The sequence below is a fragment of the Salmo trutta genome, chromosome 34 (genome assembly GCF_901001165.1).
Source record: "Salmo trutta chromosome 34, fSalTru1.1, whole genome shotgun sequence".
NCBI lineage: Eukaryota > Metazoa > Chordata > Actinopteri > Salmoniformes > Salmonidae > Salmo > Salmo trutta.
Window position 1 is genome coordinate 41872271 of NC_042990.1, and position 27385 is coordinate 41899655.

The 27385-nt window shown below is 42.6% G+C and overlaps 1 protein-coding gene across 1 annotated transcript in view; it reads left to right on the forward strand.

Annotated features, from left to right (window-relative positions):
- The window catches only part of LOC115173255 (CUB and sushi domain-containing protein 2), a gene marked incomplete in the record, with an annotated part of 501741 nt that overhangs the window by 161845 nt on the left and 312511 nt on the right, over positions 1-27385 (forward strand). Inside the window, 3 exon segments of the mRNA XM_029731172.1 lie at positions 18734-18916; positions 24347-24537; positions 24899-25034. Coding sequence (XP_029587032.1) covers positions 18734-18916; positions 24347-24537; positions 24899-25034 — 510 coding nt within the window.

Below are 27385 nucleotides of genomic sequence, written 5' to 3' on the forward strand. Positions count from 1 at the left end.
GTCTTATGAAGGTGAGCTTATGAAGGTGAGCTTATGAAGGTGAGCTTATGAAGGTGAGCTTATGAAGATGAGTTTATGAAGGTGAGCTTATGAAGGTGAGTTTATGAAGGTGAGCTTATGAAGGTGAGTTTATGAAGGTGTCTTATGAAGGTGATGTCTTGGGTTTTACTCTGTTTCTGGTAATATCCACCCAAAATAAATACTTTCCTCCATCTTTCTCTCTGCTTCTCGTCTTCGCTGACTGTTAGACGTGTGTGTGTGTGTGTGTGTGTGTGTGTGTGTGTGTGTGTGTGTGTGTGTGTGTGTGTGTGTGTGTGTGTGTGTGTGTGTGTGTGTGTGTGTGTGTGTGTGTGAGTGTGAGCACACATAAGACGTTAGTGAGTCTAGTCATATCTCCTCTTGACAATGAGCTGGTCTCATGTTTCTGCTTTTTCCCATGACATAGACTGACCAGGTGAATCCAGGTGAAAGCTATGATTCCTTATTGATGTCACCATCCACTTCAATCAGTGAAGATGAAGGGGAGGAGACGGGTTAAAGAAGGATTTTTAAGCCTTGAGACACATGAGACATGGATTGTGTGTGTGTGCCATTCAGAGGGTGAATGGGCAAGACAAAAGATTGAAGTCCCTTTGAACAGGGTATGGTAGTAGGTGCCAGGCGCACCGGTTTGTGTCAAGAACTGCAACGCTGCTGGGTTTTTCACACTCAACAGTTTCCCGTGTGTATCAAGAATGGTCCACCACCCTAAAGGACATCCAGCCAACTGGACACAACTGTGGGAAACATTGGGTTCAACATGGGACAATATCTCAGTGGGCAAATGTTGGTGCAACTCAATATTAGGTGTTCTTAATGTTTTGTTCACTCAGTGTGTGCTGTTGTTTCATCTGTAGTTCTAACACACACTGTTATATCGTTGTTGTTTCCTGTGGGTTTTAACACCCAGCACAAAGTAGAGGGGCAGAACTGCAGGCTCTGAAACAATGAGATCAGCTTTAATAAAGGAGAATAATTACTTTGAAGCATTTTACCTCTCCCTTTAATGATAGAGGCATCCCAAAAAAGTACTTAAATTTGAATAACTTTGCATATTTTCTAGCCCGATTATCTACTGTAGACATAATACAGACGTACAGACACACACACACACACACACACAGACGTACAGACACAGAGACACACAGACACACAGATGTATACACACTCACACACACACAGACAAACACACACACACACACACACAGACAAACACACACAGAGACACACACACAGATACACACACACACACACATACCCCCACACATCCAGAGACACACACACACACATACTATGATGTTAGGACTCAGGACCCCTGTCACATGATGTTAGGACTCAGGACCCCTGTCACATGATGTTAGGACTCAGGACCCCCTGAACAGTGTAGACACTCTAATGTACTTGTCCTCTTGCTCAGTTGTGCACCGGGGCCTCCCACTCCTCTTTCTATTCTGGTTAGAGCCAGTTTGCTCTGTTCTGTGAAGGGAGTAGTACACAGCGTTGTACCAGATCTTCAGTTTCTTGGAAATTTCTCGCATGGCATAGCCTTCATTTCTCAGAACAAGAATAGACTGACGAGTTTCAGTAGAAAGGTCTTTGTTTCTGGCCATTTTGAGCCTGTAATCGAACCCACAAATATGTGTGTGTGTGTGTGTGTGTGTGTGACTGTGTGTGCGCGTGTCTGTGTGTGTGTGTGTGTGTGTGTGTGTGTGTGTGTGTGTGTGTGTGTGAGTGAGTGTGTGTGTTTGTGATAATGGACCTGTAAATTCGCTGGATGCTGTGTTAATGAGCTGTCAGACAGGCACAAACACCAGACCATTACCACTGCTCACTAATTCATGAGGATCGCTAGCTCCACTTAGCACTACTCCAGTGTCTCACACACACACACACACACACACACACACACACACACACACACACACACACACACACACACACACAATCACACACACACACACAATCACACACACACACACACACACACACACAATCACACACACACACACACACACACACACACACACACAATCACACACACACACACACACAATCACACACACACACACACACACACACACACACACAGACACACAGGCACACACACACAGGCACACACACAGACACACAGACACACACACACACACACACACAGACAGAGATGTGACTCGTTTCATGAAGCTAGCTTTCACCCTTTCACAGGAGAGGCATTTGAACGTAAAAGTTTTTTTTTTATGTTTTATTATTTGCTTTTGAGCAGAAATGCCTTCTAGAATGTTCATGTGCCTTAATAACAAACGTTATGCCGTCTGTAAATACAATTAAAATATTTAATTTACGAGCCTAGTTGGTTTAGCCACGGAAAAAAGACAGGAAACTTCCTGCTAGCCATGATTGGCTGAGATAGTGGGTGGGCTGGACATGCCAGGAGAGATGAGTTCGGATTGGTAGCTTCTGTCTATAGGTGTAGGTAATCCTTTCTAACGCAGATTTTCTTTTGAAAGATATCATGAAGCCAAAGTGTTGCTATAGCTCTTCAATTTCTGGAGGACTGGGTTTTGAAACTCCTGGTGAAATCAGTGGAATTAGTTTGATAGCTAAGGAGATGGAAAAAAATTCAAGCATTTTGATTGCAAATATGCAAAGGGAGTCGAAAAGAGAACACAGGAAAGGCTATTGTATAAAACACCTGTCTCCGGATTACATCTTCAAACTAAGGGTAACCATGGCATCCGTGACAGAGAGGAAAAAAGTGTTTATCCATGTATACGGATAAGAGAGTCTAGCTACATTTTCAGATATTACATGTTTCTAATTTAGTCATAAAGTCGTTTTCATTGCAAGTTAAAGCGTACTGTTAACTATCTGGCTGGCTCGCCAGCTAACGTTATATGTATGATCTGTATATTAATATTATTCATATCTCAGAGCTATTTGCATTGCTAGTTATAGCCTAAAGCTAGCTAGCTAACATTGAGCCTAGTTGGTTAGCTTTAGCTACCTATATTCATGCAGGGTAGTAACATTGTGAGTTGGGATTATAGTTAATTGTTTAGTTAGCTTACTAGCTACGTGTCTAAACAAAATACTCCACTATGTAAGTAACCATTTTACTCTACCGTTTACACTTTCTGTATGCTGTGCGTGTGACAAATACACTTTGATTTTATTTGATATATAGTGTGTTTTATACCAGAGACGGTAATGTGAAGAACAACATGACCTGCACCAAAGTCAAATTAGGATATAACTTTAGGCCAACGAGACAGTGTCCAAGTTCTATACTTCTGTGGTAGAATACCCTGTTTTTATTTCCTCACACAACCGTAAGCCATTTTGTGTAATTAGCTCAACATTAACTTGTAAATAATGATTTTGTTGTGTGTTTATTTTCCTGTAATAATTAATGCAAATTATCTAAAGTGAAGATGTTGTCAGCTATATGATATTGTCATTAGAGGAACTAGCTAGTCAGCTAACTGAACGTTAGCTAGCTAACAACCTAGAAATAAACCAAAACATTGTTTAGAAAACTACTTTTAGTTGCCTGGTTTGATGGATTGACATATACTGAATTCATTTTTAAACAGATTAATGTTTAATTGGTGTTAAAATACGCTCTTTTGGACCTTTAGGCTGCTGACGTCATTATATTTTTTTTTATATATATATTTTTTAAACGACTAGTTTGATGACGGACGAAAATAGAATGTTCATGATGTCACTGCGACAACTGTATACAGACATGTCAATAGATGTAGTATAAACCAGCCTTTAGTCTTGAAATCTTTGGTTGTTTAGTACACTACCTTACTCACTCTGTTTAGCACATGGCCTCACATGTGAATCCTTAATGAGATGGGTGGGGCTAAGGCTCAAGAGGGTGTAAACAATGCTGAATAGGTTTAAACAAAACTCTCCAGTAGGTGTACCAACACATTCAAGTGCCATTTTCTCAAAAGTGAGGTTACAAGACAATCAACTTTCAAAGCAGAATTACTTTCCCATTGTTCCTCAACTGTGGTGTATGATAAATAATTTTCTACCTCTGAGTCACTACTTTTATCCCGTGTAAAAAAAAAACACAATTTCAAATGTTGCTACATAAAACCCAATCGAGCCAGTCGGTCACGTATCCAGACACATCAAAGGATTTATATCCTTCCTTTTCTGTCTTTTTTTAAATTAATATTTCTTCCTTACTTTCTCCCTGGTGTTTTAATTGTAGTGTGGAAGAATAGGCCTACTTCAGATCAACTGGAGGGACTTCATTTTCAATGAGGCTGATGTGCTGCAGTTTGTACTGATACCCAATAACAGCCAAGTCGCTCAAAATCCATGGCAAAATTTCACGTCCATTCTGGTACACAGGACATCTGGCGATGACTTTAAAAAAAAAACGGTCACTAGGGGCAACGGCGAGTGCTATTACCACCATAGATTGCAGATGGGTGTAAACTGCGAGCTCAAATTTGTTGTTATTATTATTTTTGTTTTTAACCCAAACCTTAACCTTAATGTTAACCATTCGTAAATAATTGTCTAAACTTAACCGTGGACGTATCTACTGTACACACAGTAACACCGAAGTCAATATTAGCATGTGAAGTAGCTAGCTAGCTAGCTGTAAAATCACTTAAACAAACTGCACTATTAATTTAGGAGTCTGTCTCATCGAGTTTCGACTTGGAAACTCTGCTGCCCAGAGAGCGTTGCTACGGCAACAGAGGCCCTTTCCCACGTTTCCCGCTGACACACAGGGACGCGTTGCGAGATGATACTTGAAGGAGAAACTGAGTTGAATAATTTGGTACACTGATTAGATTGTGCACATCTAATGTGAAAAATGTACTTTGTCATGCCAATATAAACGGATGGATGTGTTCTAGACAAGTGTGGCCGTACCATCTGTTGGCTGATTTGGCAATCTGAAGTGTAGGTAATGGTTTTAACAGCATTATGAAATGTGACAGTGTGTTATCTGCCGTCTCCAGTAACCAGAACTGTGCACTGTAGCTATGACATGTTCCTACAGAATTTCCTGATTTCTCAGACTGACCAATCAGAAGTTAGATTTCTCAGACTGACCAATCAGACTGACCAATCAGAAGTTAGATTTCTCATACTGACCAATCAGAAGTTAGATTTCTCAGACTGACCAATCAGAAGTTAGATTTCTCAGACATGACCAATCAGAAGTTAGATTTCTCAGACATGACCAATCAGAAGTTAGATTTCTCAGACTGACCAATCAGAAGTTAGATTTCTCAGACATGACCAATCAGAAGTTAGATTGCTCAGACTGACCAATCAGAAGCTATTTTACCCACTGATAGAACATATGTTTCCACCAACAGGAGATTCATGACTTGTATTTCTGGGGGATGGATTATACTTTCAGCCGTTGTTGTGACTGTAGCCCTGTCCAATGCAAATGTTTTCATTTCCATATCAAATCATTTCTGGCTAACAATGAAGTACCTTACTGTTATTTTATAGATTCTTTCTCTAATAAAAATAGTTTAAAATAAAAAAAATAAAAAAATAGCTTTTTAGCAAAGAGCAAATTCTCAAGTAATAATTATGTTAGGACTGTCTGGGAGTGGTAGTGAGGGTTAACTGTTGTTTGCAGAGAGGTTTGTAACTCTCTTTTTTTATTGGTCTATTAACTAATCGTCTGCCTGGTGATCTTTACATACATAACATAAAACATTCAACAACAACAAAAAATGTGTTTACAATGAAAGTCAATCCTCCCACTTATTCATAATAATACAACTTTTTTTTTTCTTCCCCAAGACACCCAAAGTCACTTTAAAAGAAAATCTGCAGTACAAAAAGCAATAAAATAACTCATTATAAATCCATAGGTGGGCATAATAGCATAACACTGAGTTACATCCATAAGTAATGGACCTGATGAGTCCCTTAGGATGCTAATCTCCACATCGTAGACACTAAATATGTGTTTAAAAAATGATAGTCATTAAGGGTGATTTTCCCCTTCTGATCTGGATCCTGGAGCGTTTAGTACCCTGATCCTATAAACATGTGTGAAAACGCAAATTAACCTTGGCTTAAATGAATCATTGACCAGCGTGAGTTGCGTTTTCAACATCCAGGACCAGAGTACCAGGTACTGTGATGCTGCAGCGTGAGTCGCGGGTTCAACATCCAGGACCAGAGTACCAGGTACTGTGACGCTGCAGCGTGAGTAGAGGGTTCAACATCCAGGACCAGAGTACCAGGTACTGTGACGCTGCAGCGTGAGTAGAGGGTTCAACATCCAGGACCAGAGTACCAGGTACTGGGATGCTGCAGCGTGAGTCGCGGGTTCAACATCCAGGACCAGAGTATCAGGTACTGTGATGCTGCAGCGTGAGTCGCGGGTTCAAGACCCAGGACCAGAGTACCAGGTACTGTGATGCTGCAGCGTGAGTGGAGGGTTCAACATCCAGGACCAGAGTACCAGGTACTGTGATGCTGCAGCGTGAGTAACGGGTTCAAGACCCAGGACCAGAGTACCAGGTACTGGGATGCTGCAGCGTGAGTCGCGAGTTCAACATCCAGGACCAGAGTACCAGGTACTGGGATGCTGCAGCGTGAGTCGTGGGTTCAACATCCAGGACCAGAGTACCAGGTACTGTGATGCTGCAGCGTGAGTGGAGGGTTCAACATCCAGGACCAGAGTACCAGGTACTGGGACGCGGCAGCGCAAGTCATGTGTAACTTTTTTTGCCCGTTGTAAACAAGTTAGCTCACTTACGTCATGTAGAATGTACATCTTGCAAATTTCATATGTGAAAACACCTTAAGTTACCCATGGATTATCTCTCAGTCTCCGATCCCCTGGTGCATTTTAAAAGGTCATGAGAATCTAGCATCGTTCCTGTTCCGAAGTTCCATTACTGATTCATCACTGGGAGTTCTCTGGATTCCATCTGTAGCTCCACCCCCCCCCAGGAAAACCAGGAAGTGGAAGAGTGAGGGATGCATGAATAATTGGATAACGAACAGGATGAGGGGTGTGTGTACGTGTGTGTATGTGTGTAAAGACTAAAGAAATATGGGCCAGCGTGTGGAAGTGAACATCATCTCCTCGTCCCAGGCAGAAGCTGCAGAGAGAGAGAGAGAGAGAGAGAGAGAGAGAGAGAGAGAGAGAGAGAGAGAGATGTAAACATACACTGAGTGGACAAAACATTTACATGAGATAGAGGGTTGAAGGAAGGAGCATGTTTTAACAAAATAATTGATGTAGTTAGAACAACTTGGATTTTTTCCACCAGGACATATACAGGATACTACCCTCCACAACACTATGTCACCAGGACATATACAGGATACTACCCTCCACAACACTATGTCACCAGGACATATACAGGATACTACCCTCCACAACACTATGTCACCAGGGCATATACAGGATACTACCCTCCACAACATAACCTTCACTATGTCACCAGGACATATACAGGATACTACCCTCCACAACACTATGTCACCAGGACATATACAGGATACTACCCTCCACAACACTATGTCACCAGGACATATACAGGCTACTACCCTCTATAACATAACCTTCACTATGTCACCAGGACATATACAGGATACTACCCTCTACAACACTATGTCACCAGGACATATACAGGATGCTACCCTCCACAACACTATGTCACCAGGACATATACAGGATACTACCCTCTACAACACTATGTCACCAGGACATATACAGGATACTACCCTCTACAACACTATGTCACCAGGACATATACAGGATACTACCCTCCATGACACTATGTCACCAGGACATATACAGGATACTACCCTCCACAACACTATGTCACCAGGACATATACAGGATACTACCCTCCACAACACTATGTCACCAGGACATATACAGGATACTACCCTCCACAACACTATGTCACCAGGACATATACAGGATACTACCCTCTACAACACTATGTCACCAGGACATATACAGGATACTACCCTCCACAACACTATGTCACCAGGACATATACAGGATACTACCCTCCACAACACTATGTCACCAGGACATATACAGGATGCTACCCTCCACAATATAATCTTAACTCCAAATCAAAACTCCAAACCAACTATATAATTTTTGTCAAAATTACTTGGAAGGATTCCTACTACCAAAGATTCTTATTACCAAGGACTATACAGCAAATGCTCTGGCAAACCAACTACCAGCAAAATAAGTGCAACATAAACCTAAAAACACCATTCCAACCTGGAGCTGAGTAAGTAATGTTTAGTCAGAAGCTACTTTTTAAAGCCAAGAAGTAAATCAATTACAATGATATATTTTACTTTTTAAAGACTGAATGCTAAGTTAAGATTCCAAGCTTTAATAGGACAGAGCCGGCTGCAACTCCAATTACCGCTGAGCCTAAAAATGGCAGGAACGTTTTAGATCCTTCCCCCCACCCAAATGCAGAGGCCTTTGATGCCCCTTCCCTCTGGGCAGAGGTCATTAAAATACAGTACCCGCTGGATGTAAAAAAATGAGAAGGCACAGAAAGAGTTCAAAGAAGAAGCTCCTTATGGAAAATCAAAAGACACTTTTCTGTTGACTTCTAATAAATGGGGAACGTAAGCAACTTAATCTTCCACACACACCATCCCCTGGCATGGCGCAGTGCTATATTAACCAGACCATCCCCTGGCACAGTGCTATATTAACCAGACCATCCCTGGCATGGCACAGTGCTATATTAACCAGACCATCCCCTGGCATGGCACAGTGCTATATTAACCAGACCATCCCCTGGCATGACAGAGTGCTATATTAACCAGACCATCCCCTGGCATGGCGCAGTGCTATATTAACCAGACCATCCCCTGGCATGGCACAGTGCTATATTAACCAGACCATCCCCTGGCATGACACAGTGCTATATTAACCAGACCATCCCCTGGCATGACACAGTGCTATATTAACCAGACCATCCCCTGGCACAGTGCTATATTAACCAGACCATCCCCTGGCATGGCGCAGTGCTATATTAACCAGACCATCCCCTGGCATGACACAGTGCTATATTAACCAGACCATCCCCTGGCACAGTGCTATATTAACCAGACCATCCCCTGGCATGGCGCAGTGCTATATTAACCAGACCATCCCCTGGCACAGTGCTATATTAACCAGACTATCCCCTGGCATGGCGCAGTGCTATATTAACCAGACCATCCCCTGGCACAGTGCTATATTAACCAGACCATCCCCTGGCACAGTGTTATATTAACCAGACCATCCCCTGGCATGGCGCAGTGCTATATTAACCAGACCATCCCCTGGCATGACACAGTGCTATATTAACCAGACCATCCCCTGGCACAGTGCTATATTAACCAGACCATCCCCTGGCATGGCGCAGTGCTATATTAACCAGACCATCCCCTGGCACAGTGCTATATTAACCAGACTATCCCCTGGCATGGCGCAGTGCTATATTAACCAGACCATCCCCTGGCACAGTGCTATATTAACCAGACCATCCCCTGGCACAGTGCTATATTAACCACACCATCCCCTGGCACAGTGTTATATTAACCAGACCATCCCCTGGCATGGCGCAGTGCTATATTAACCAGACCATCCCCTGGCATGGCACAGTGCTATATAAACCAGACCATCCCCTGGCATGACACAGTGCTATATTAACCAGACCATCCCCTGGCATGGCGCAGTGCTATATTAACCAGACCATCTCCTGGCACAGTGCTATATTAACACAGACCATCCCCTGGCATGGCACAGTGCTATATTAACACAGACCATCCCCTGGCACAGTGCTATATTAACACAGACCATCCCCTGGCACAGTGCTATATTAACACAGACCATTCCCTGGCACAGTGCTATATTAACCAGACCATCCCCTGGCACAGTGCTATATTAACCAGACCATCCCCTGGCATGGCACAGTGCTATATTAACCAGACCATCCCCTGGCATGACACAGTGCTATATTAACCAGACCATCCCCTGGCACAGTGCTATATTAACCAGACCATCCCCTGGCACAGTGCTATATTAACCAGACCATCCCCTGGCACAGTGCTATATTAACCAGACCATCCCCTGGCACAGTGCTATATTAACCAGACCATCCCCTGGCACAGTGCTATATTAACACAGACCATCCCCTGGCACAGTGCTATATTAACCAGACCATCCCCTGGCACAGTGCTATATTAACCAGACCATCCCCTGGCATGGCGCAGTGCTATATTAACCAGACCATCCCCTGGCACAGTGCTATATTAACCAGTACCGGTACAGAGTCAATGTGGAGGCTATATACAGGGGTCAATTTTTATGAATTGTTCAGCAGTCTTACGGCTTGGGGTAGAAGCTGTTGAGGAGCCTTTTGGTCCTAGACTTGGCTCTCTGGTACCGCTTGCCGTGCAGTAGCAGAGAAAACAGTCTATAACTTGGGTGACTGGAGCCTGAATATGTATGGGCTTTCCTCTGACATCGCCTATTATATAGGTCCTGGATGGCAGGAAGCTTGGCCCCAGTGCTGTACTGGTCCATTCGCACTACCCTCTGTAGTGCCTTACGGTCAGATGCCGAGCAGTTGCCATACCAGGCGGTGATGCAACCGGTCTGGATGCTCTCGATGGTGCAGCTGTAGAACCTTTTGGGGGCCCATACCAAATATTTTCAGTCTCCTGAGGGGGAAAATGTTTTGTCGTGCCCTCTTCATGACTGTCTTGGTGTGTTTGGACCATGATAGTTTGTTGGTGATGTGGACACAAAGGAACTTGAAATTCTCGACCCGCTCCACTGCAGCCCCGTCGATGTTAATGGGGACCTGTTAGTCCACGATCAGCTACTTTGTCTTGCTCACATTGAGGGAGAGGTTGTTGTCCTGGCACCACACTACCATGTCTCTGACCTCCTCCTTATAGGCTGTCTCATCGTTCTCGGTGATCATGCCTATTACTGTTGTGTCATCAGCAAACTTAACGATGGTGTTGGAGTCATGTTTGGCCACGCAGTCGTAAGTGAACAGGGAATACAGGAGGGGACTAAGCACACACCCCTTTGGGTCCCCAGTGTTAAGTATCAACGTGGCAAACGTGTTGTTGCTTACTCTTATGACTTGGGGGCGGCCCGTCAGGAAGTTGCAGAGGCAGGTGTTCAGTCCCAGAGTCCTTAGCTTAGTGATGAGCTTCGTGGGCACTATGCTTCGTGGGCACTAATCTTAATCCTGTATTGCTGCTTTGCTTGTTTGATGGTTCGTCTGAGGGCATAGCGGGATTTATTTTAAGTGTCTGGAATAGTCTCCCGCTCCTTGAAAGAGGCATCTCTAGCCTTTAGCTCGATGCGGATGTTGCCTGTTATCCATGGCTTCTGGTTGGGATATGTACGTATAGTCACTGTGGGGACGACGTCATAGATGCACTTATTGATGAAGCCGATGACTGAGGTGGTGTATTCCTCAATGCCATTGGATGAATCCCAGAACATATTCCAGTCTATGCTATCAAAACAGTCCTGTAGCTTAGCATCCGCATCATCTAACCACTTCCGCATTGAGCGAGTCATTGGCACTTCCTGCTTTAGTTTTTGCTTGTAAGCAGGAACCAGGAGGATATAATTGTGGTCAGATTTGCCAAATGGAGGGCGAGGGAGAGTTTTGTATGCATCTCTGTGTGTGGAGTAAAGGTAGTCTAGAGTTTTTTCCCCCTGGTTGCACATGTGACATGCTGTTAAAAATTTGGTAAACTGATTTAAGTTTGCCTGCATTAAAGTCCCCGGCCACTAGGAGCGTCGCATCTGGGTTAGCATTTTCTTCTTTGCTTATGGCCTTTTAGAGTTGGTTGAGAGCGGTCTTAGTGCCAGTTTTGCTTTGTGTTGGTAAATAAAAATAAATAGACGGCTATGAATAATACAGATGAGAACTCTCTTGGTAGATAGTGTGGTCTACAGCTTATCATGAGGTACTCTACCTCAGGCGAGCAATACCTAGAGACTTCTTTAATATTAGACATCGCGCACCAGCTGTTATTGACAAAAAGACACACACCCCCACCCCTCATCTTACCTGAGGTAGCGTCTCTGTTCTGCCGGTGCGTGGAAAGCCCATCAGTTCTGTATTGTCCGTTTCATCGTTCAGCCACGTCTCGGTGAAACATAAGATGTTACAGTTTTTAATGTCCCCTTAAAAGTGGGTCAGCAATTTTATTTTCTAACGATTGCATTCTCAGAAGGATGCGTCCTCTTTTCCGGCTTCTTTCTTCACGCAAAAGGCGTAGATCTGGGCCTGTTCCAGTGAAAGCAGTCGGAATCGTTAAAGGAAAAAGTTTCTTCCAGTGAGTAATCGCTTTTCTGATGTCCAAAAGTTATTTTTCGGTCATAAGAGACGGAAGCAGCAACATTATGTACACAATAAGTTCAAAAATAAGTTACACAAATTTTTTTTTTTTTTTTTAATTGCACAATTGGTTGGGAGAATGTAAAATGTCAGGTGTAAACTTTGCAGTAGAAAATCTTAACAAAATATTTGACCTCTCAGCTTCCCTATCAAATCTTAAAATGTCAAGCAGAAAGCCTACAAAAATGAACAACAAAGACAAATGATTTGATGAAGAATACAAAAACCTAAGAAAGAAATTGAGAAACATATTAAACCAAAGACATAGAGACCCAGAAAACCTGAGTCTAGTCCTTCACTATGGTGAATCACTAAAACAATACAGAAATACACTACGGAAAAAGAAGGAACAGAAATCAGCTCAATGTAACTGAAGAATCCATAGAATCTAACCACTTCTGGGAAACTTGAAAAACACTAAACAAACAACAACACGAAGAGTTATCTATCCAAAATGGAGATGTGTGGAGAAACCACTTCTCCAGTCTTTTTGGCCCTATAACAAAAAACCAACAACAAAATATATACATGATCAAATACAAATCTTAGAATCAACTATTAAAGACTACCAGAACCCACTGGATTCTCCTGTTACATTGACTTAACTACAGGACAAAATACAAACTCTCCAACCGAAAAAGGCCTGTGGTGTTGATGGTATCTGACATGAAATTATCAAATATACAGACAACAAATTCTAATTGGCTACACTAAAACTGTTTAACATCATCCTCAGCTCTGGCATCTTCCCCGAAAATTTGCAACCAACGACGGATCACCCCAATCCACAAAAAACGGAGACAAACAGCAACCTTAGGATAATTCTCTGCATTAACATTAACAGCAGACTCGTACATTTGATGGACAGTGGTTTTGGGGGGGAAACATACAACATTAAAAAATCAATGTACAGAAAAAAAGTGTGCAGTTAAAATTGGCGAAAAACAAAAACATTTCTTTCCACAGGGCAGTGTGGTGAGACAGGGATGCAGATTAAGCCCCACGCTACAACAGTCTGCAGCATCCGGTCTCACCCTACCAGAATCTGAAGTCAAATGTCTTCTGTTTGCCGATGATCTGGTGCTTCTGTCCCCAACTATGGAGGGCCTACAGCAGCACCTAGATCTTCTGCAAAGATTCTGTCAAACCTTGGTCCTGACAGTAAATCTCAGTAAGACCAAAATCATGGTTTTCCAAAAAAGGTCTAGTTGCCAGGACCACAAATACAGATTCCATCTAGACACCATTGCCCTTGAGCACACAAATAACTATACATACCTCGGCCTAAACATCAGCGCCACAGGTAACTTCCACAAAGCTGTGAATAATCTGAGAGACAAGGCAAGAAGGGCCTTCTATGCCATCAAAAGGAACATAAAATTAGACACATCAATTAGGATCTGGCTAAAAAATGTTGAATCAGTTATAGAACCCATTGCCCTTTATGGTTGTGAGGTCTGGGGTCCGCTCATCAACCAAGAATTCACAAAATGGGACAAGCACCAAAATGAGACTCTGCATGCAGAATCCTGCAGAAATGTCCTCCGTGTAAAAGGTAAAACACCAAATAATGAATGGAGAGCAGAATTAGGCCGATTCCCGCTAATTATCAAAATCCTGAAAATAGACGTTAATTTCTACAACCACCTAAAAGGAAGTGATTCCCAAATCTTCCATAACAAAGCCATCAGCTACAGAGAGATGAACCTGGAGAAGAGTTCACTAAGCAAGCTGGTCCTGGGGCTCTGTCACAAACACAAACAGACCCCACAGAGCCCCAGGACAGCATCAAAACCAAATCATGAAACAACAAAAAGACAATTACTTGACACATTAGAAAGAATTTACAAAACACAGAGCAAACTAGAATGCTATTTGGCCCTAACAGAGAGTACACATTGGCAGAATACCTGACCACTGTGACTGACCCAAACTTAAGGAAATCTTGGACTATGTACAGACTAAGTGAGCATAGCCTTGCTATTGAGAAAGGCCGCTGTTGGCAGACTTGGCTCTCAAGACTTGGCTCTCAAGAGAAGACAGGTCCCGTGTGGCTCAGTTGGTAGAGCATGGTGTTTGCAACACCAGGGTTGTGGGTTCGATTCCCACGGGGGACCAGTATGGGGAAAAAATGTATGAAATGTATGCATTCACTACTGTCACTCTGGATAAGAGCATCTGCTAAATTGACAAAAAAATAAAAATAAAAATACTTGACAAGTAAAAATAAAAAAATTCTGACTGCTTTCTGTCTGGGATCTGACTGGGTTCTGACTGCATTCTGTCTGGGATCTGACTGGGTTCTGACTGCATTCTGACTGCGTTCTGTCTGGGCTCTGACCGCATTCTGACTGCGTTCTGTCTGGGATCTGACTGGGCTCTGACCGCATTCTGACTGCGTTCTGACTGGGCTCTGACCGCATTCTGACTGGGCTCTGACCGCATTCTGACTGCGTTCTGTCTGGGATCTGACTGGGCTCTGACCGCATTCTGACTGCGTTCTGTCCAGTGGTGTAAAGTACTTTGGTGTATCTGTACTTTAATTTACTATTTATGTTTTTTAATAATTTTACTTTTATTCCACTACATTCCTAAAGAAAATAATGTATTCTTTACTTTCCCTAAAAGTACTCGTTACATTTTGAATGCTTAGCAGGACAGGAAATTTGTCTAATTCACACACTTATCAAGAAAACATCCCTGGTCGTCCCTACTGCCTCTGATTTGGAGGACTCACTAAACACAAATTATTTGTTTGTAAATTGTGTCTGAGTGTTGAAATGTGCCCCTGGCTATCCGTAAATTTAAAAACAAGAAAATTGTGTCATCTGGTTTGCTTAATATAAGCCAATTTAAATTATTTATAATTTTACTTTTGATACGTCAGTACATTTAAAACCAAACAGTTTTAGACTTTTACTCAAGTAGTATTTTACTGGGTGACTTTCACTTTTACTTGAGTCATTTTCTTTTAAGGTATCTTTACTTTTGGTACATTTGGTATGTTTTCCACCACTGGTTCTGTCTGTGTTCTGTATGGGTTCTGACTGGGTTCTGACTGTGTTCTGTATGGGTTCTGACTGTGTTCTGGCTGGGTTCTGACTGGGTTCTGGTTGGGTTCTGACTGGGTTCTGACTGTGTTCTGGCTGTGTTCTGACTGGGTTCTGGCTGGGTTCTGGCTGGGTTCTGACTGCGTTCTGTTTGGGTCCTGACTATGCTCTGTATGGGTTCTGGCTGGGTTGTGATTGGGTTCTGACTGGGTTCTGATTGCGATCTGTCTGTGTTCTGACTGCTTTCTGTCTGTGTTCTGTCTGTGTTTTGACTGAGTTCTTACTAGGTTTCCACTGGGTTCTGATTGGATTCTGATTGGGTTCTGTTTGTGTTCTGACTGTGTTCTGTCTGTGTTCTATCTGTGTTCTGTCTGGGATCTGACTGGGTTCTGACTGGGATCTGACTGGGATCTGACTGTGTTCTGACTTTGTTCTGACTGGGATCTGACTGGTTTCTGACTGGGATCTGACTGGGTTCTGTCTGGGATCTGACTGGGATCTGACTGGGATCTGATAGTGTTCTGTCTGGGATCTGACTGGGTTCTGACTGGGATCTGATTGGGTTCTGACTGGGATCTGACTGGGTTCTGACTGGGATCTGACTGGGATCTGACTGGGTTCTGACTGGGATCTGATTGGGTTCTGACTGGGATCTGACTGGGTTCTGACTGGGTTCTGACTGGGTTCTGTCTGTGTCATCCAGTTCCTTGTATAGAGCATTGAGCACTCTAAATATTTTGAGACAGCACTCAAAACCTCTCTAGGGTAAGTGGGATGGTAGCATGAAATTGCAGATCGCGAAATTCAAAAATACTAAATTCAAATATTTAACATTCTTGAAAATATATGTGTTATACATCAAAATAAAGCTTAACTTCTTGTTAATTCAACCACCATGTCAGATTTCAAAAAGGCTTTATGGCGAAAGCAAACCATGCGATTATCTGAGGACAGCGCCCTGCATACAAAACCATGAAAAACATATTTCAACCAGGCAGGTGCGACACAAAAGTCAGAAATAGCGATATAAAAAATGCCTTACCTTTGACGATCATCTTCTGTTGGCACTCCAAAAGTTCCCAGTTACATCACAAATGGTCCTTTTGTTCGATAATGTCCTTTTTTATATCCATAAAAACTCTTCAGTCAATAATCCACCCAGTTTCCCTCCAACAAAATGCATACAAAATGAATCCCAAACGTTACTAATAAACTTTTCCAAACAAGTCAAACAAAGTTTATAATCAAACCTTAGGTATCCTAAAACGCAATTAAATGATAAAATTTAAGACGGAGTATAGTATATTCATTACTAGAGATAAATAAGAAAGAACGCGCTTTCTTCCACGCGCTTGGAAACACTACAGCCAAAATGGGAACCACCCACAATTTCTGGGTTGTTTTTCCAAAAACCAGCCTGAAACTCTTTCTAAAGAGTGTTGACATTTAGTGGAAGCCCTAGGAACTGCAATCTGGGAGGACTTGGCCTTATTATTAAAATACTAGCCATTGAAACTATTGGTAAACTGATTTTTTTTGGGGGGGGATGGTTTGTCCTCGGGGTTTTGCCTGCCATATCAGTTCAGTTATACTCACAGACACTATTTTAACAGTTCTAGAAACTTGAGAGTGTTTTCTATCCAAATCTGCCAATAATATGCATATCCTAGCTTCTGGACCTGAGTAACAAGCAGTTTACTTTGGGCACGCTTTTCATCCGGATGTCAAAATACTGCCCCCTACGTTAGAGAAGTTAATTACACACAGGTGTTGTTTAATCTATCACCCAACAGGGCCGATCATAGGTCCACCATGTTAGCCAACCTAGCTCTATTCTACCATGTTAGCCAACCCTTCTCTACTCTACCATGTTAGCCAACCTAACTCTACTCTACTATGTTAGCCAACCCTTCTCTACTCTACCATGTTAGCCAACCCTTCTCTACTCTACCATGTTAGCCAACATAGCTCTACTCTACCATGTTAGCCAACCTAGCTCTACTCAACCATGTTAGCCAACCCTTCTCTACTCTACCATGTTAGCCAACCTAACACTACTCCACCATGTTAGCCAACCTAGCTCTACTCAATCATGTTAGCCAACCTAACACTACTCCACCATGTTAGCCAGTCCTTCTCTACTCTACCATGTTAGCCAACCCTTCTCTACTCTACCATGTTAGCCAACATAGCTCTACTCTACCACGTTAGCCAACCCTTCTCTACTCTACCATGTTAGCCAACCCTTCTCTACTCTACCATGTTAGCCAACCCTTCTCTACTCTACCATGTTAGCCAACCCTTCTCTACTCTACCATGTTAGCCAACCTAGCTCTACTCTACCATGTTAGCCAACCCTTCTCTACTCTACCATGTTAGCCAACCCTTCTCTACTCTACCATGTTAGCCAACCCTTCTCTACTCTACCATGTTAGCCAACCTAGCTCTACTCAACCATGTTAGCCAACCTAACACTACTCTACCATGTTAGCCAACCTAGCTCTACTCTACCATGTTAGCCAACCCTTCTCTACTCAACCATGTTAGCCAACCTAACTCTACTCTACCATGTTAGCCAACAGCTCTACTCTACCATGTTAGCCAACCCTTCTCTACTCTACCATGTTAGCCAACCTAACACTACTCTATCATGTTAGCCAACCTAACACTACTCTATCATGTTATCCAACCTAACTCTATTCCACCATTTTAGACATCATGGGGTTACATGGTTTCAGTACATGATATTGCATCACACAGGCACACTTGACATTATAATTTGATATGATATTATAATCTGATATGATAATCTGATATTATAATCTGATATTATAATCTGATATGATAATTTGATGTGATAATCTGATATTATAATCTGATATTATAATCTGATATTATAATTTGATATGATAATCTGATATTATAATCTGATTTGATAACATGATATTATAATCTGATATTATAACATGATATTATAATCTGATATTATAACATGATATTATAATCTGATATTATAACATGATATCATAATCTGATATTATAACATGATATTATAATCTGATATTATAATCTGATATTATAATCTGTGCTGTGTGATTGCAAAATAGATGGCAGTCTAGGTCTAGGACAATAAAGTTGAAATGTTGAAAGTTTACCTGGAAAGCCAACATTTTATTTTAGCCAACTATTTTACCTGTCAATCTATGTGTCTCTTCCCTTCAGAGATTGACCAGGGCAGCTGTGGCGACCCAGGGATACCGGCCTACGGCAAGCGGGAGGGGACAGGTTTCCGCCACGGGGACAGGCTGCACTTTGAGTGTCTCCCTGCCTTTGAGTTGGTGGGGAAGAAGAACATCACCTGCCAGAAGAACAACCAGTGGTCAGCCAAGAAACCCAGCTGTGTCTGTAAGCAGTGATACGTCTCCTATACAACACATAATCTTTGCTAGCTCAGCTGTTTCCTTAAGTAGTAGTCTGTCTCCTATACAACACATCATCTTTGCTTGCCCAGCTGTCTGTGAGTTATAAGTCTCCTTTGCTAACCTAACTCACAGTTTGACTTAGCGATGGCATGCAATTAGCATCAAGTATCCAACCCCAAATCCTTGCTACGCTCACAACTCTCTGCTGTAGAAATGTCGTGCTAAAAGTGTTTATTTGCAGGTGGATAATGTGGCTGCTCACACACAGTCACGCTGCGCCTCACACGCACATGCACGAGCACAGTCAATGTGCTGACTGTAAGCTGCATGTTTCCGTTTGATTTGTCCTTCCCTACTCTACCATTACCATCCTCATAGAAGTGAATGACACCACCACCAATGTGATGTATGGTAACCTCATTAGTTTGTTCAGGAACAACAAAATAAAGATTCATAGTTTTTGCTTCATATTCAATAAAGGAAGAAAGAAAGAAAGAAAGAGGGAGATCTGAGTATTGCATTGAACAGACAGACAGTCAGTCCCTTCAGTGAAACAAGCAGAGACCTGGCAACACTTTCTCTTTATTTAAAAAAACCTAATTATTTCACCTTTATTTAACCAGGTAGGCTAGTTGAGAACAAGTCCTTTATTTAACCAGGTAGGCCAGTTGAGAACAAGTCCTTTATTTAACCAGGTAGGCCAGTTGAGAACAAGTCCTTTATTTAACCAGGTAGGCCAGTTGAGAACAAGTTCTTTACAACTGCGACCTGGCCAAGATAAAGCAAAGCAGCGCGACAAAAACAACAACACAGAGTTACACAAGGAATAAACAAACGTACAGTCAATAACAAAATAGAAAAATCTATGTACAGTGTGTGCAAATGTAGAAGAGTAGGGAGGTAAGGCAATAAATAGGCCATAGTGGCGAAATAATGACAATTTAGCATTAATACTGGAGTGATAGATGAGCAGATGATGATGTGCAAGTAGAGATACTGGGATGTAAAAGAGCAAAAATAAATAACAATATGGGGATGAGGTAGTTGGATGGGCTATTTACAGATGGGCTGTGTACAGGTGCAGTGCTAGGTAAGCTGCTCTGACAGCTGATTGTCACGTTCGTCGAAAGGATGGGACCAAGGCGCAGCGGGAATGTGTAAACTCATCTTCTTATTTATTGAGAAGAAAACTAAACAAAACTCTTGAACAAAAACAACGACGAAGAAACAGTCCTGTAAGGCACACAGCTACACACACGGAACAACTACCCACAAAAACCATGGAAAAACACCCCTACTAAATAGGACCTTCAATTAGAGGCAACGAGGAACAGCTGCCTCCAATTGAGGTCAACCCAATAAACTAAGCATAGAAATAGTCTAACTAGACACAGACATAGAAATAGACTAACATAGAACATTGCCCAACAAACCCTGAAACACCCTAAATAAACGCCCCCTGCCACGCCCTGACCAAACTACAATAACAAACACCCCCTTTTACTGGTCAGGACATGACACTGAAAGTTAGAGAGGGAGTCTCCAATTTCAGTGATTTTTGGAAGTGTTGGCTTTGGGGGTGACCAGTGAGATATACCTGCTGGAGCGCGTGCTACAGGTGGGTGTTGCTATGGTGACCAGTGAGCTGAGATAATGCGGGGCTTTACCTAGCAGAGACTTATAGATGACCTGGAGCCAGTGGGTTTGGCGACGAATATGTAGCGAAGGCCAGCCAACAAGAGTATACAGGTCGCAGTGGTGGGTAGTATATGGGGCTTTGGTGACAAAACGGATGGCACTGTGATAGACTACATCCAATTTGCTGAGTAGAGTGTTGGAGGCTATTTTGTAAATGACATCACCGAAGTCAAGGATCGGTAGGATAGTCAGTTTTACGAGGGTATGTTTGGTAGCATGAGTGAAGGATGCTTTGTTGCTGAACTAGGAAGCCAATTCTAGATTTAATTTTGGATTGGAGATGCTTAATGTGAGTCTGGAAGGAGAGTATACAGTCTAACCAGACACCTAGGTATTTGTAGTTGTCCACATATTCAGAACCGTCTAGAGTAGTGATGCTAGTCGGGCGGGTGGGTGCTGGGCAGCGATCGGTAGAAGAGCATGCACTTAGTTTTACTAGCATTTAAGAGCAGTTGGAGGCCACGGAAGGAGTGTTGTATGGCATTGAAGCTCGTCTGGAGGTTAGTTAAAAGTTCTAGCAGGACAACTTCCTGTTAACACAGTGTCTTTACTGGACTATGTGGTTTAGTTCATGTCATCTTTTTATATTCATTTTTATCCTAAATCACTTTATTTACAGTAGCAATACAGATGAGTGTGTAGAAATCTCTGTGGTTACAGTTAACAAATGGAATCTTTGGTTTTAGATGAGTTTCAGCGAACAAAATCACGGCATTGTCATCATTACCTGAGGAAATAGTGTCAACTCTAGTTTTAATTAAAGTGTTTAAAGATAAAATGCTTTCAGAATGTCTTCAAAATTCCACATTCTGTGTTACAGCCTGAATTCAAAATGGATTAAATATTCTCACCCATCTACACACAATACCCACAATACACAATATAATATAATAATATATTATTAGTGACAAAGTGAAACATGTTTTTGCGAAACATTTGGCACATTTATTGAAAATGAAATACAGAAACATCTTATTACCAACCCTGAGTCAATACATGTTAGAATCACCTTTGGCAGTGATTACAGCTGTGAGTGTTTCTGGGTAAGTCTCTAAGAGCTTTGGACACCTGAACTATACAATATTTACAAATTGTAATATTTTAATATGATTCATGCTCTGTCAAGTTGGTTGTTGATCATTGCTAGACTGTCATTTTTGCTAGGTTGCCATAGATTTTCAAGCGAATATAAGTCAAAACTGTAACAAGGAATATTCAATGTTGTTTTTGTAAGCTACTCCAGTGTATATTTGGCCTTTTGTTTTAGGTTATTGTCCTGCTGAAATCTGTCTCCCAGTGTCTGTTGGAAAGCAGACTGAACCTTGTGCTCGGCTCTATTCCATTTATTTTTTATCGGGAAGAACTCCCAAGTCCTTGCCAAATACAATCATACCCATAACATGATGCGGCCACTACCATGCTTGAAAATATGAAGTGGTAGTCAGTGATATATTTTGTTGGATTTTCCCCAAACGTAATGATTCGTATTCAGTATCTTCGTAGTGACTGGGTGCGTTGATACACCATCTGAACTTATTTACATTTGTGAAAGTGTTCACCCCTTTGGCATTTTTCCTATTTTGTTGCCTTACAACCTGGAATTAAAATAGATTTTTGGGGGGTTTGTATCATTTGATTTACACAACTTGCCTTCCACTTTGAAGATGCAAAATATGTTTTATTGTGAAACAAACTAGAAATAAGACAAAAAAACTGAAAACTTGAGCGTGCATAACTTTCAACCCCCCCTAAATCAATACTTTGTAGAGCCAACTTTGCAGGGATTACAGCTGTAAGTCTCTTGGGGTATGTCTCTATAAGCTTGGCACATCTAGCCGATTACTACGATTTTTGCCCATTCTTCAAGGCAAAACTGCTCCAGCTCCTTCAAGTTGGATGGGTTCCGCTGTACAGCAATCTTTAGTCATACCACAGATTCTCATTTGGATTGAGGTCTGGGCTTTGACTAGGCCATTCCAAAACATTTACATGTTTCCCCTTAAACCACTCGAGTGTTGCTTTAGAAGTTTGCTTAGGGTCATTGTTCTGCTGGAAGGTGAACCTCCGTCCCAGTCTCAAATCTCTGGAAGACTGAAACAGGTTTCCCTCAAGAATTTCCCTGTATTTAGTGCCATCCATCATTCCTTCAATTCTGACCAGTTTCCCAGTCCCTGCCGATGAAAAACATCTCCACAGCATGATGCTGCCACCACCATGCTTCACTGTGGGGATGGGGCTTCTTGGGGTGATGAGAGGTGTTTGGTTTACGCCAGACATAGCGTTTTCCTTGATGGCCAAAAAGCTCAATTTTAGTCTCATCTGACCAGAGTACCGTCTTTCATATGTTTGGGGAGTCTCCCTCATGCCTTTTGGCGTACATCAAATGTGTTTGCTTATTTATTTCCTTAAGCAATGTCTTTTTTTCTGGTCATCTTCCTTAAAGCCCAGCTCTGTGGAGTGTATGGCTTAAAGTTGTCCTATGGACAGATACTCCAATCTCTGCTGTGGAGCTTTGCAGCTCCTTCAGGGTTATCTTTGGTCTCTTTGTTGCCTCTCTGATTAATGCCCTCCTTGCCTGGTCCATGAGTTTTGGTGGGTGGCCCTCTCTTGGCAGGTTTGTTGTGGTGCCATATTCTTTAAATTTTTTAATAATGGATTTAATGGTGCTCCGTGTGATGTTCAAAGTTTCTGATATGTTTTATAACCGAACCCTGATCTGTACTTCTCCACAACTTTGTCCCTGACCTGTTTGGAGAGCTCCTTGGTCTTCATGGTGCCGCTTGCTTAGTGGTGCCCCTTGCTTAGTGGTGTTGCAGACTCTGGGGCCTTTCAGAACAGGTGTATGTCTACTGAGATCATGTGACACTAATATTGCACACAGGTGGACTTTATTTAGCTAATTATGTGACTTCTGAAGGTAATTGGTTGCACCAGATCTTATTCAGGGGCGTCATAGCAAAGGGGGTGAGTACATATGCAGACATCACTTTTCTGTTTTACATTTTTTTGAATTTCTTTAAACAAGTTATTTTTTTTTATTTCACTTCACCAATTTCAAAAATTTGTATATGTCCATTACATAAAATCTAAAACAAAACTCAATTTAAATTACAGGTTGTAATGCAACAAAATAGGAAAAATGCCAAGGGGGATGAATACTTTTGCAAGACACTGTAATTAATAACTTCACGCTCAAAGGGATATTCAATGTCTATTTTTAATACCCATCTACCAATAGGTGCCCTTCTTTGCGAAGCATTGGAAAACCTCCCTGGTCTTTGGGGTTTAATCTGTGTTTGAAATGTACTGGTCGACTGAGGGACCTTACAGATAATTGAATGTACTGAGATGACATAGTGAAGAACACTAATATTGCACACAGAGTCAATACAACTTATTATGTAACTTGTTAAGCAAATTTTCACTCCTGAGTTAGACTTGCCATAACAAAGGGGTTTAGTTCTTATTAAGACATTTCAGCTTTTCATTACATTTTTTGTAATAAAACACTTTGATATTATAGGTATTGTGTGCCGGCCAGTGACACAAAATCTAAATTTAATCCAAATTCAGGCTGTAACACATCCTTTTGTGGAAAAAAGCCAAGTGGTGTGAATACATTCTGAATGCACTGTATGTAACTTTCTTACCTCTAACTCTCTCATTCTATTCCTCTCTCCGCTCCCTCCCCGATCCCCGCTCTCCCTTTCTCCAGTCTCGTGCTTCTTCAACTTCACAACTCCCTCTGGGGTGCTGCTGTCCCCAAACTACCCCCAGGAATATGGAAACAATATGCACTGCGTGTGGCTCATCATCACCAAGCCAGAGAGTAGGATTAACCTGGCCTTCAATGACCTCAGCATGGAGAAACAGTTTGACTTCCTCAGCGTCAAAGACGGTGGCAAGGTATGGTTATGTTTGTTTTCAATCATTCGGTCAAACAGTCAATCAATCAATACATCAATCAATAATTGATTGATATTATTCTGATTCATTATTTTTACTCTTACGTTTTAGCTTGTTCCAGAATGAGTCCCTGAATGGGCTTTAATAGGAGAAGATTCATCTATCTATCCATCTTCTCTGTCTCATCTCGCTGTCTCTCTCTATCTCTCTCTCTCTCTCTGTCTCTCTCTGTCTCTCTCTGTCTGTCGGTCTCTGTCTCTCTCTCTCTGTCGGTCTCTGATGGTCTCTGTCTGTCTCTCTCTCTGTCTCTATCTGCCTCTCTCCCTGTCTCTCTCTCTCTTACTCTCTCTGTCCATCCCAGGCTGAGTCTCCCATCCTGGGTACGTTCTCTGGTGCCGTGCTGCCAGCACCCATCACCACCAGTGCCCACGTGGCACGCCTCGAGTTCCTGACTGACCACACCTACACGGACCGGGGGTTCAACATCACCTTCACCAGTGAGTGTGTGTGTGTGTGTGTATGTGTGTGTGTGTACATATAACTGTGCATCAGTGTGTGTGTGTGTGTGTGTGTGTGTGTGTGTGTGTGTGTGTGTGTGTGTGTGTGTGTGTGTGTGTGTGTGTGTGTGTGTGTGTGCATCAGTCTCTGTGTGTGGGTATGTCTTGGTAACGAGACAGCACTACGAATCACCCTCTATGTCTGTCTCACAAACAGTTTTTCTTCTCCCCAACGGCACCCTTCCTCCAGTCTCCTCATTGTCTCCTCTTTCAACAGAGCTAGACCTGGGATACAAAACTAGACAAAGACTCCATTTCTAAAAAAAAATAAAACTCTGACATTTTCCCATCCTCATTAAATGTTCTCGTCCCAGACGTGTTCTGTTATAAATGTAGAGTTGGGGATGGTAACATACATCTACATTTTAGTAGACACTCTTATCCAGAGCGACTTACAGTAGTGAATGCATACATTTCATGCATTTTTTTAAAATATTTTTTTTGTAATGGCCCCCCGTGGGAATCAAACCTACAACCCTGGTATTGCAAAAACCATGCTCTACCAACTGAGCCACAGGGAAGGTCTAGGTCTAGTATTAAGACAATGTCATATTAATCCAGGCATGATTTGCTTAAACTGAATATATATATATATATAGATATAGATATAGATATAGATATAGATATATCTTTTTTTTTATTATTTATTTATTTTTTGTTGCAAATAATTGATCCCCTCAAGACAGACCCACTATGGCTGCTGATTTGGGCATACAGATGTTTGCAACTTATAGTAGACAATTCAACATTCCATGACATTAATGGTCTTTACGGAGGCAACTTGTTACAGCGCTGTAAATTCATTGACCGTACAATATACTTTGTCCATTTAAACAGAAATTATGTGAAGTCAGCGAAAAAAATACACGAAAAAACAGTCCCTGTACAGGGATGTTACATTGGTAACAAACTCCATCTGTCAAACATCATGATACGCTTCACACCTCATCCTACCCACAATGCACTCCGTTCCTAGCGATCGTTTATCCAAACAGTAAAATACTAATTCTTCGTCCCAAATGTGGCACCCTTTTCCCTACATGAGTGCACTACTTTTAGACCAGAGCCCTATGGGGTAGTGCACTATATAGTGAATAGGGTTCCATTTGGACCCCATATCTAATTCAGAACCGTCTAATTTAAAGGCCCAGACGCCGTGACACAGAATGTGGGAAACACACCGGATGTGAATTCATTAGAGACTTGTTGTGAATAAAACAACGCTATGAATGAACATCACGAGCCGTTAATTGAAGCCGATGGTTCTCAGAACGTGTCCTCTCGCGGCAGTGTCAGGGGCGTGGTTTAGCGGAGGAGTCATTCCATCAGTCATATTAATTAAGCAGCTGCCTAACTGTTGATGGTGTGTGTGTGTGTGTGTGTGCGTGTGTGTGTGTGTGTGTGTGTGTGTGTGTGTGTGTGTGTGTGTGTGTGTGTGTGTGTGTGTGTGTGTGTGTGTGCGCGCACGTGAGTGTCTGTCATTATTGTCAGTTTAATCAATCAGATGATAAGTGATAAATTAGGTTCCTAGTATGGGTGGAGAGAACACTGAGGAGGAATTCATCAACCAACACGTTATCCCTGTGGTGTGTGGATGGAGGAGGATTCTGGATGTGTTGGCTGGGTTGCGGTTTTTGTGGGAGAGATTCCCCCCCCCCCCCCTCTGGTTGCAAGGTCATCAGTGACAGGGTGTGACGTGGTACTGGTAGCGTCGGCAGTGGCAGCAGCAATTTACTAGAACAGCAGAACGACCAGGTAGACTGGGGACAGGCAGGAGTCGTCAGACCAGGTAGACTGGGGACAGGCTGGAGTCCTCAGACCAGGTAGACTGGGGACAGGCTGGTGTCCTCAGACCAGGTAGACTGGGGACAGGCTGGAGTCCTCAGACCAGGTAGACTGGGGACAGGCTGGAGTCCTCAGACCAGGTAGACTGGGGACAGGCAGGAGTCGTCAGACCAGGTAGACTGGGGACAGGCTGGAGTCCTCAGACCAGGTAGACTGGGGACAGGCTGGACTCGTCAGACCAGGTAGACTGGGGACAGGCTGGAGTCGTCAGACCAGGTAGACTGGGGACAGGCTGGAGTCGTCAGACCGGGTAGACTGGGGACAGGCTGGAGTCGTCAGACCAGGTAGACTGGGGACAGGCTGGAGTCATCAGACCAGCTAGACTGGGGACAGGCTGGAGTCCTCAGACCAGGTAGACTGGGGACAGGCTGGAGTCGTCAGACCAGGTAGACTGGGGACAGGCTGGAGTCCTCAGACCAGGTGGTCCTGAGGGATGGTCCTAGGGA